The sequence below is a fragment of the Diabrotica undecimpunctata genome, chromosome 5, assembly GCF_040954645.1.
Source record: "Diabrotica undecimpunctata isolate CICGRU chromosome 5, icDiaUnde3, whole genome shotgun sequence".
In the NCBI taxonomy this organism is placed as follows: domain Eukaryota; kingdom Metazoa; phylum Arthropoda; class Insecta; order Coleoptera; family Chrysomelidae; genus Diabrotica; species Diabrotica undecimpunctata.
This window is the reverse complement of record NC_092807.1, coordinates 123986675-123997574: the sequence shown is the minus strand read 5'-3', so window position 1 is coordinate 123997574 and position 10900 is coordinate 123986675. Positions and strand designations below refer to the sequence as shown.

Below are 10900 nucleotides of genomic sequence, written 5' to 3'. Positions count from 1 at the left end.
ACCAAACCTCCCCTCCCCCAGGAAAATTCTAGGTGCGTCACTGTAAGATCGTGGATTACAGTTTAATGGAAATATACATAAATAGTCACGAAGAAAAATTAAAAAAGGTGCCCTCATCTTACTAAATAAAGCAAAATATGTAGCAAACTTTTCAACAAAATGCCGCAGGATCTGCTTACAGATATTAAAAAAAAGAAATCGTTGAAAGTGAAATACCAACATTAATACTGGAATAACACATGCAGAACGAATCATCTACTATTTAAGAATAATATATGACAGAAACTACATAAGGCTAAAATGATCAGGGATTAATGACAATTTAGGGGTGCCTAATAATATTATAATTTAACACTTACTTATATTTTCAAAATAGAGTACATGGCCAAGTTATCATGACGTGCAAGACTAATAATGTTACATTATCAAAAACTTTATTTAACGAGACGTGCATTAACTCGTCCCCGGGATTAAAATTACCAATTTGGTTAATCTTCTAACTATCAATTCGGATTCAGGGTTGAACATTCCGCTCAAAATGCATTGAATAAAGCAGCAACCTTTATAGCGATACGTTATAGGCATCTTCCTAGACATCCAGAAAGCCTTCGATTAGATCTGGCACACAGGTCTGATTGAAAAACTCGACCTTGCTGGACTGCCCACAAGTTTCTTTAAATCAATAAATTCTTATCTTTCTAATCGGACTATCCGAATCTAAGTTGACAACACACTATCCACACCATTTACTTCACAAGCTGGAGTACCCCAGAGCTCAATTCTAGCTCCAATATTATACACAGTCTACAACAGTGACATTCCCCGCCCACAAGCTAGAATCGGAGATACACAAAGACGCTAAGAGACGCGTCTGTATTTGATAGAGCTCAAAATTATTGGAATAGAATTGTTTGGTGGTGCAATAGATGGAGAGTTACTATCAACGCCTTCAAAACTCAACTAATTTTATTCAAATCCCACAGGCGTAATTCTCAGGGCCAGATAACACTCCTAGGAGAAAACCAGGATTTTAGATACTCGGTGTCCTATTTGGGAATTTATTTTAGTAGGACTCTCAACTGGAAGATCGACATAAAAAACACCCTAGACAGGGTAAGAAAAAGGGCAACACTCCTAGCAGCGTTGTCTGGTAAACTTCACAACGCATTAAATAAAACACTATTGTACACCTACAAGCCTTACATAAGACCAATAATCGAATACAAGGCGGGCGTTTATGTGTCGCTAAATATCCATCAAATTAACATCATTATGGCCACCAAAAGTAAAATCCTCGGATTTTGCACGAGGAAGCGCAGAGACTACCCGTCAGCACTAATCTCCCAAATAGTAAACATAACACCGATTAAAGACACAATCCGAACCCTTAGCAAGAGATATGTTATTCGCACTCTAGCTGGCTCAAACAACCGAGCCAAGCAAACACTCAAAACTCCTTGCCTTCGCAGAGGACAAATACTCACCAGAATTCCTCAAAGATAAGTTTCATTCCTTCTAGAAAAGTTTCTACCCAACACTGGAAACGAACTTCCTGATAATTATTTCGGCGTCCTAGAAGAAATTTCCCTAAAGCAACAACCAAGCAAACAACTGCAAGCCAAAAACGCTAATCAAGAGCCGTTTCTAGTATGTCTGGTAACACCTTTGAAGTGCTTCCCCTTGGCTTGTCTGGTTGACCAAAAGTTTCATTCCTTCTAGAAAAGTTTCTACCCAACACTGGAAACGAACTTCCTGATAATTATTTCGGCGTCCTAGAAGAAATTTCCCTAAAGCAACAACCAAGCAAACAACTGCAAGCCAAAAATGCTAATCAAGAGCCGTTTCTAGTATGGCTGGTAACACCTTTGAAGTGCTTCCCCTTGGCTTGTCTGGTTGACCAAAAATTTCTCCAGTGCGCTCCTAAACACAAACGTCACTTTCTGAACCCCAGCTCTTTAGCGCTCCACCACCAAAAACCAATACATAAAATCAATTCTGACGTTTATCACATCCCTCTAGCTCCTAGAGCTAGAGGGATGTGATAGCTCCTAGCCTAAACAATGTTAATACATGAGAAAACAAGAAAATCTGCTACCCGAAGAAACATACATCAATTTGTCCCCGAGAATTCAGAAATGGATGACGGTGAGGACAAAGAGAAAGAATAAAGTTTGACATAAAATAAAGTCTATCTGAAAACCTCTTTTTCTATAAGGCATGCCAAATTTTTTAACTAAACCTTTTTATGATGTACAGATGTGTTGTGACATGAAAACAAGTTAAAATAATACGACATCTAAACAACGTGTCCCCCCAAGAGCCGTAAGATCTTGTTGTTAATGTGGGTATGCGCTTCATGCTCAGATGTGGCCACTACTCCTGGGCACGGCTGCTAAATGTCGGACACCAGTGACAACCTCGGTTTATTAGCATTATTGCGGTATGCAGGCTGGGCCGGGAGGCTTCCTTACTGGACATACATCAGTCAAGAGACGCCTGCATACAAAACAACTGTTTCGTTTCATGAAGATCTGAAACAGTCAACCATATCTTGCATGAATGCTCAGGCCACAAACGCTTTTCGGATACTATTAATGACTCAAAGACTTAAGAGCAATATACGGTACCCATTCTCTAGACTTTTACAAATTCTCTGCAATTGTACAACACGTCAACATTACCGGTACGACCGGTTATAACAAACAGCTTAAAAAAAGAGGTGTATAAGTCGAAAAAATGTTGTATTTTATTTTATCGTAGATAAATTCGATTATGTTGATAAGTAATATTCACGTGAGGTATTTCTTAGTCCATTAATGTTGTCTCCTGTTAAATATGAAAGTTAATATGTCTTTAATCTATCTTATTACTTTAACATATCAATATCTGACTAATTATTTTCTATTTTGAATATTAAATCATACACTTAGACGGAACTCTACATACTTCTTTAAATATTCATAATAAACGGCACATTAAAGAATTATGCGGCAGTTATAATAAACAACTATTCAAATTTATATTTAATAGGTGATTTTAATATTAATATCAATTTTTCTTAATAATTACATACATCCATCTTCGGTCTGTATTTTGTAATTTTTACTAACATATGTATAAGTTAAAAACAATCACGTTAACTACCACTTCTGACATAATCTATATTGGCAGTAACAATTTCATTTGATTTCAAGAAAAACACCATTACAGGTAAACAATTTAGAATATGGTCTTGGAATCACATAAGTTTTACAAGTATAATGTTAGTACGTGCGCTTAATTAGCATTAGTATCGATTAATTAGCCTAATGAGCCACACTTTCAAGATTTTCCTAAGAATATCGCCGCACAACCGCCACCTACAAACAGTGCTAACCAGACTACGCCTAGGACATTCAGGACTAGCATATTCATACCTCTTTATAAAAATAGTGACCCTTCATGGTGCGAACTGTGTAACACATCTTTAAACATCAAACATATATTAATAGACTGCCAACATATAACAACAAAGGTCTCAGATGATTAGAAATAGAGGTTAAGAAGTATAGGTTGTGGTGCTTAAGCACATGGTAGAGAAATATGCAATGTCAAAGTAGTATGTATTAATATTGAGTATAAAATAAAGCTAAGGAACGAAGAGTTTGAGAGTTTTAATTTACAATCAAACAGGTTATCTTCTTCTTAAAGTGCCATCTTCGTTCCGAAGGTTGGCGATCATCAGAGCTATACGTATTTTCGAAACTGCTGACCGAAACAATTCGTTGCAGCTACAGCTATACCATTCCCGTAGATTCTTTAGCCAGGAGTTTCGTCTTCTTCCTATGGACCTTTTTCCTGCTATTTTCCCTTGCATAATTATTCGAAGCAGTTCATATCTTTCGCCTCTTGTAATGTGTCCCAAGTATTGTAGTTTTCGTTTTTTGATCGTAAGTATGACTTCCTTTTCTTTATTCATTCTTCTCAAGACCTCGACATTTGTGACTCTCTCGGTCCATGATATTCTCAGGATTCTGCGATACATCCACAGTTCAAATGCCTCTAATTTTTTGGTATCAATCTTTTTCAACATCCATGACTCCATTCCGTAGAACAGCACAGAAAGTACGTAACATCTCATCAGGCGAAGTTTCATTTCAAGGCTCAAATCTCTTCCGCAGAACACTCTCTTCATTTTAGTGAATATGGATCTGGCTTTTTCTATTCTTATTTTGATTTCTGCTGAGCTATCGTTGTCTTCATTTATAAAAGTGCCTAAATATTTGTATTTGCTAACTCGATCGATAATTTCATTGTGTAAATATAAATTTTGGACATTTTGTGTTGATTTCGATATTACCATAAATTTAGTTTTCTTTATGTTCAAAGATACATATTCTTCGCTGCAGTCTGCTATCTTATTCACCAATGTCTGTAGCTCTTCAAGTGTTTCTGCGATCAGAACGGTGTCGTCGGCAAATCTCAGATTGTTTAATCTAACACCATTTATTTTAATACCTACGGATTGCTCAGAGAGTGTTCTATTCATTACGTCTTCGGAATAGAGATTAAACAGGGTTGGTGACAGTATACACCCTTGTCTCACACCTCGCTTTATTTCAATTTCTTCAGTGGTATTATTTTCTACTCTCACTACTGCTTTCTAATTGTAGCACATATTTGCTATTAGTCGGATGTCTCGTTTATCTAAATTCTTTTCTGTCAGGAGTCTGATTAGGTGATCATGCCGCACTTTATCAAAGGCCTTGTTGTAATCTATGAAACACATGAACACATCTTGATTTATGTTAAGACATCTTTGAGACATAACGTTCAGTGCAAACAACGCCTCTCTTGTTCCAAGTCCATTTCGGAATCCAAACTGAGTATTATCGATATCCATTTCCAGTTTTCTGTGTACTCTAGAGTGTATAATTTTCAGAAATATTTTCAGTACATGGCTCATCAGACTGATTGTACGGTAATCACTGCATTGTTTGGCATTTATCTTTTTTGGTATAGTAACAAAGGTGAATAAAAGCCATTCTTTTGGTATTTTTCCTGATGTATAAATGCTATTGAAAAGTTTAACTAAAATGTGAATCGAGTCTTTTTCTATTAGATTAAGGATTTCCGTTGGTATTTCATCTGGACCTGGGGCTTTACCATTTTTCATTCTTTTTAGTGCGTACATTACTTCTTCTTCCGTTATTTCTGGACCTTCGTCTCCTTGTATGTTACTTAGCTCAGATTGTTGTCTATCATCTGCACAGAGTTCTTCAATATAGTTTTTCCATGTCTTCAACTGTTCTTCTAGTTCTGTTATTATGTTTCCGTTGACATTATACAGGGTATTTGGCTGCTTACGTTTTTGTGTACCTGCAAGTTCTTTCACTTTTTTATGTACATTAAAAATATCATGTTTTGCCTGCAATTGCTCTATTTCTTCACATTTTCTTTTATAAAAATCTTCTTTTGCTATTCTGATTTCTTTCTGTATTTGTTTATACCTTTGTTCGTTTTTTCCTTTCATTATTCTCCGATTGTCCATGAGAAGAAGGATCTTATCAGTCATCCACCTTTGCTTTATTTTTGGTTTTTCTTTAGTCAGAATTTTCTTCACAGAACCTGTTATCGCCATTTTTACGTTTTGCCATTTTTTATCTATGTTGTTCGTTGGCTGAGATGTTTCTTTTTCATGAAGTAGTTTGAAATTATTATTAATACATTTTTGCAGTTTCTCCTTTACCTCCAGGTTACATAAATGACTGACGTCTATCTGATTTGCTCTTCTTTTCTGCTCCAATCTTTTTAGTTTAATACTCATTTGCGCTATTAGAGGGTTATGGTCTGAAAAGACATCTGGGCCTGGGTAAGCTTTAACGGATTTTAAGGAGTTTCTGTATCGTTCGTTTATCAGTAAAAAATCAATCTGGTTTCGAATTATTCTTTCGCCTTTGTCCTGGGGTGATTTCCACGTATAAAGTCTTCTGTTTGGTAAGTTGAAGAATGTATTAGATGCAATCATGTTATTCTCCTGGCAGAATTGAAGTAGTCTGTCACCTCGTTCATTTCTTTTACCGAGTCCGTATTCTCCTACATGTTTTCCACTTTTTCCTTTACCAATTTTTGAGTTAAAATCACCTAGAATTACGGTGATGGGCAGGTTATGGGCCCAGAAAACTCAAAGAAATAAAATATGGCAAGTACAGTAAAGAATACATAATTTAATATTGAACTTTTGAATGCGGCCAATTATTCTGCATGAAAATATAGTATTAAAGTTATTTTGGAAGAAAAAGATAGTGAACAATGGAATACTACGGAGTTCAATGAGAAGAATTATACAGAAGAGTCACAAAAGTTAGCAGCGAAACAGAAAGATAGAGCATGTAGGTCAATAATTGTACAATATATAAATGATAATCAATTAGAGGATATTCGAGATAAACCAACAGCTTATAATATGTGAACGATATAAAAAAGATAGCTACCTGTACAAAGGATTTTGAGAAAGAAATTAATATCTATGAAATTAAAAGAGGTCGATGATCTGGAGAAGTTTTTTAGTGAGTTCGATAATGTAACAAAATAATTGAAAGCAACAGGAGTGGATATCAGGGACGAAGTTTTAGTACGTAACTTACTACTCTCTATGCCACCATTCTTCGAAACAGTTATTGCAATTTTAGAAAAACTTCAATTTTGGATCAAACAGATCCAAAAGAGTTAACAATTGAATTGGCAAAGGAAAATCTTTGAAGATCTCAGAAGTAAAAGGAAACAATGCATCTTCATCCAGTACTAAAAAATATGAAAAATTACAAGTTTTTTTAATGAAAACCATAGTTTGTTACAGATATCACAAGTCAAGGCGTATGCAAAAGGATTATAGAGTGAATGCGGAGACATACGAGTATAATAAAGCACCTATAAGAGGATTTAATAAAGGATACAGAGGAAATAGTCAAATGAGAGGAAGTTTCAGAGGTAAGAGTTTTAGATGCCAGAGAGCAGGTATCTCTGTCACCGATCAAGACACAGTTCTTCAAACCAAAGAAATTACATAAATATGGAAGACAACAGTTACAATCAGGAAAATGATGTATGTTTTTTGATCGATCATGTTAAATTAGATTCTGAGTTATGTAGAAATAATGATGAATTATTGTTTTATATAGATTCAGGATGCACAGATCACTTAGTAGATAATAAATCCTATTTTCAAGATTATGTACAACTTGATAATCCAATTGATTAGTAGTAGCTAAAAATAATGATTATATGCAGGCAATAGGTGTAGGAAACATTAAAGTTTTAAGTCAAGTAAGAAATAATGAGGTGGAATGTACCATTAAAAATATTTTTTTTGTACCAAAATTAAGGCGTAACCTATTTTCAGTTAGACCACAGAATACATTACCCAACAAGAAGCGAAACGAAGGGTTTTTTCGCAATCTATATTTCTGTGAGAATCCGCCATGTTCTAAATAGTTTATCTGTCAACCTATAAAAACTGTACGTTTGTTTACGTATTGAGAAGTTTGATAAAATAAAGGAAGATATCGGGCACAGTTTTATTAATTAAATCTTGCCCAAGTACTTTCGCTTCCTAGAGCGTCTTCAGGGGCATTTTGGACTATCCATCAATTAAAGAGTGTCATAAACATAACATTCTACGATTGTTGGATAGCCCAAAATTGACGAAATGCCCCTGAAGATGCTCTATGAAGCGAAAGTACTTGTGCAACATTTAATTAATAAAACTGTCCTCGATATCTGCCTTTATTCGAGCATTTAGCCTTATATTAATGTATTAAAAAGTGTTGTTTCGTGTGTTGTTTAATAGGTAAAAAATAATAATAATATTAAACATATTTTTATATATACTTATACATATTTTAATACCTTAAAAAAGTATAATAATATAAAAAAGTATAATATAACAGTAAAAAAAAGTGTATATACTTATACACATTTTAATCAAATTCAATCGCTTTTTATCGGTTTTTTGACGTACTCAAATACTTTTAGTACGTTAATTTGTTTAATAAAAAAAAAACAAATCGATATTTTTGACTTAAGCCCTATTTACTTATCAGTACGGAATTAATATATGGATTATATTAAATCTTACAGAAAAAAATACAATTCATACAAAAACAGATCTAGGTACTTAAAAACCATTAAGTTTAATAATTACTTTGTCCTACGAACATGAAAGGTACCGACAAAGCTTTTGCTTCTTGTTGAGTAGTGTATTCCGTGGTTAGACGACTAGAAATGTCAAATATTACAGTAATTTTTCTATAAGTAAGAAGTATCTTTGTATAAGGCAAATAATTTAGTAGGCTTAGGTCATAGAAATAGGTTTTATGAAATCTCATTTAAATTATATAATAAAAATGAATGTTTTAATGGTAAAACTTTCTATAATGATAATGATACACAATTATGGCATAAAAGATTAGGACATGTTTGTCTTTAAAAACTTGTGTGAAGAATGTGTTAGGGATAAAATAAAAGATTAAAATTTAATACAAGGTCTAATGCTAAAAGATTATTAGAAATAATTCATACAGATGCAGTAGGACCAATTACACCACTAAGTCATGATGGAGGAAAATATTTTGTAACTTTTATTGATGATATTTCAAGTTTTTGTGTTGTTTATATTATTAGAAGTAAAAATGAGGTTGTAAAACATTTTAGAGAATATATGCATATGGTATAATCAAAATTGAATAAAAAGACTTAAGATGTGGTAATAGGGGAGAATATATTTCATTTGAAATTAGACAGTTATGCAGAGAGAATGGAACATGGATAGATTATACCACACACACACGCACAAAAGCAGAACGATTCAATAGGAATTTAATTGACAAAGCAAGAGTAATGATAGAAGAAGCTAAAATGTCAAAAACATTCTGGAATGAAGCAATAAGGGTTGCAGCATATATTTTAACCGAACTCCGAACAATCATTAAAATTATTTGACACTTGCTGAAGTATGGAATGATAGGAAACCTCTGACAATATTTGGATGCACTGCAGATATACATGTACGTAAACAATTCATAGAAAAGTTTGATGCTAAGTAAATCAAAAAAAATGATTATGATAGGATACACAAATACAGGGTACAGATTGTGGAATGTAAATGAACAAAAAGTAGTAACTGCTGGAAATGTACTTTTTAATAAAAACGATTTTTGCCATAAGAAAAACAAGGCACAGATACAAATTAATTAAGAGCCAAATAACGAAGTTAAAGAAGATTGTAGATGTACAAAAGAAGATAATAGTGATGATGAAATAGAAGAATATAAGTGTACAAGTAAACAAAACAGAGAAAATGTAATTATAGCTGAAGGGCACAAAAGAGAGGTAAAAATACCAGAGAAATACAGTGATTATGAGTTATATATGGCTTTTGATGCTATGTTTTTTATAGAAAGGGTTCCAGATACAGTAGAAAAGTTAGAAGGTAGAGAAGATAAGAATTTATGGATAAAAGCAATGGAGAGGGAAATATAATCAATTGAGAAAAATAATACATGTACAGAAGTAGAAAAAATAGCAGAAAAGATAGAGATTTTAAACACAAAGTGGATATTTGCAAGTAAACCATTGGAAGACAAGGAAGAAGACAGGTATAAAGCAAGACTAGTTGTACTCACCAGTGGCAAAAATGATTACAATTAAAAAACTTCTGACAGTTGGAAATTTTCTTTTGGTAGACTGCCAACACTATCACCAACAACGGTCTCATTATTGCCTACCCAATAAAGTATACGAGATACTGGGTGATATGTGTCCAACAGAAAATCTACTAAGAGACTATCTTATCTATACATATACATATATCACAATGTATAATATATCTTATCTAGTTTCTACTAACCTATGGTTGATGCGACATTTTTCTCTAAGTAAAAAAAAGCATCTAGTGGATTTCAAAAAATTATATCATGATATTAATCACTCAAAATCATTAAAAACACAAAAAAATTGATACTTTTAGATCTTATAACCCTACGCATACAAAAGAAATAAACAGATCAGAATTGCAGATTGTGAATAAATAAAATGTTAAATTACAAAAATATTAATCTAATAATGTGTAAATATTTAAGAAACAAATTTATCAGTATAAATATGGGTATATCTAATGTTGCACTTATTCTGATTCACGAAAGATTGCGACAGTAATATCTCGTGTGCAAAACGTGTAAATAAATTTAAGACAAATGTAAATAATACCGGCCTACATTCACCGGTCTAGTAAGAATCGGTTATACAATATCTACAAACAATAAGTAATATAAATACGATTATAAAAATTTTAAAAAGAAAGTTTTCATAGACAACTTACACTTCCGACCACCCTGAACATCTTCGAAAAAAATCACTTCGGCCAAACAAGTTGTACTTTCGAGTTCGTAGAGGCAGATATTGTTAAGCACTATAAAATTTTAGTAATCATTCCTTATATATAGGCGCACCCATTTCAATGTTGACTAGTATCTTGCGAGAGCAAGAAAAACATTCCTGCATAGGTTTAAATATACCAATATTTCGTTATAAGCGTATAGATTTGTGTTCATTTTAATTGATACATTTATTATATTTATGGCCTCACTTGAAGCACTATTAAAGTGTTAATGGAATTCATAGTGTAGGTATTTTTTTGTTGAGAATAGCTGCGGATTTTTCCGTACATTTTAAAACCCGGCCGTATATGGCGCTTTTACATATGCGTATTACAAAAAGTGCTTAAGGGGTGTTCTTGGCAAATTTTCCAGCATTTCATAAGATGAATTCACAATTCTTATAAGATCTTACCATTGGCAAGGGGCAGATTATTTCGTACAACATTACATTTTTATTTTTATTTATCTTTGTGTAAACCTATAAC

General features: G+C 33.2%; 1 protein-coding gene across 1 annotated transcript in view; it reads right to left on the bottom strand.

The window, feature by feature from the left end:
- Positions 1-10508, bottom strand: part of LOC140440778 (uncharacterized) — a 54752-nt gene extending 44244 nt beyond the window's left edge. Inside the window, exon 1 of the mRNA XM_072531144.1 lies at positions 10358-10508. Coding sequence (XP_072387245.1) covers positions 10358-10378 — 21 coding nt within the window. The 5' untranslated portion in view covers positions 10379-10508. The remainder of the gene's footprint in view (positions 1-10357) is intronic.
- Between the last annotated feature and the right edge of the window lie 392 nt (positions 10509-10900).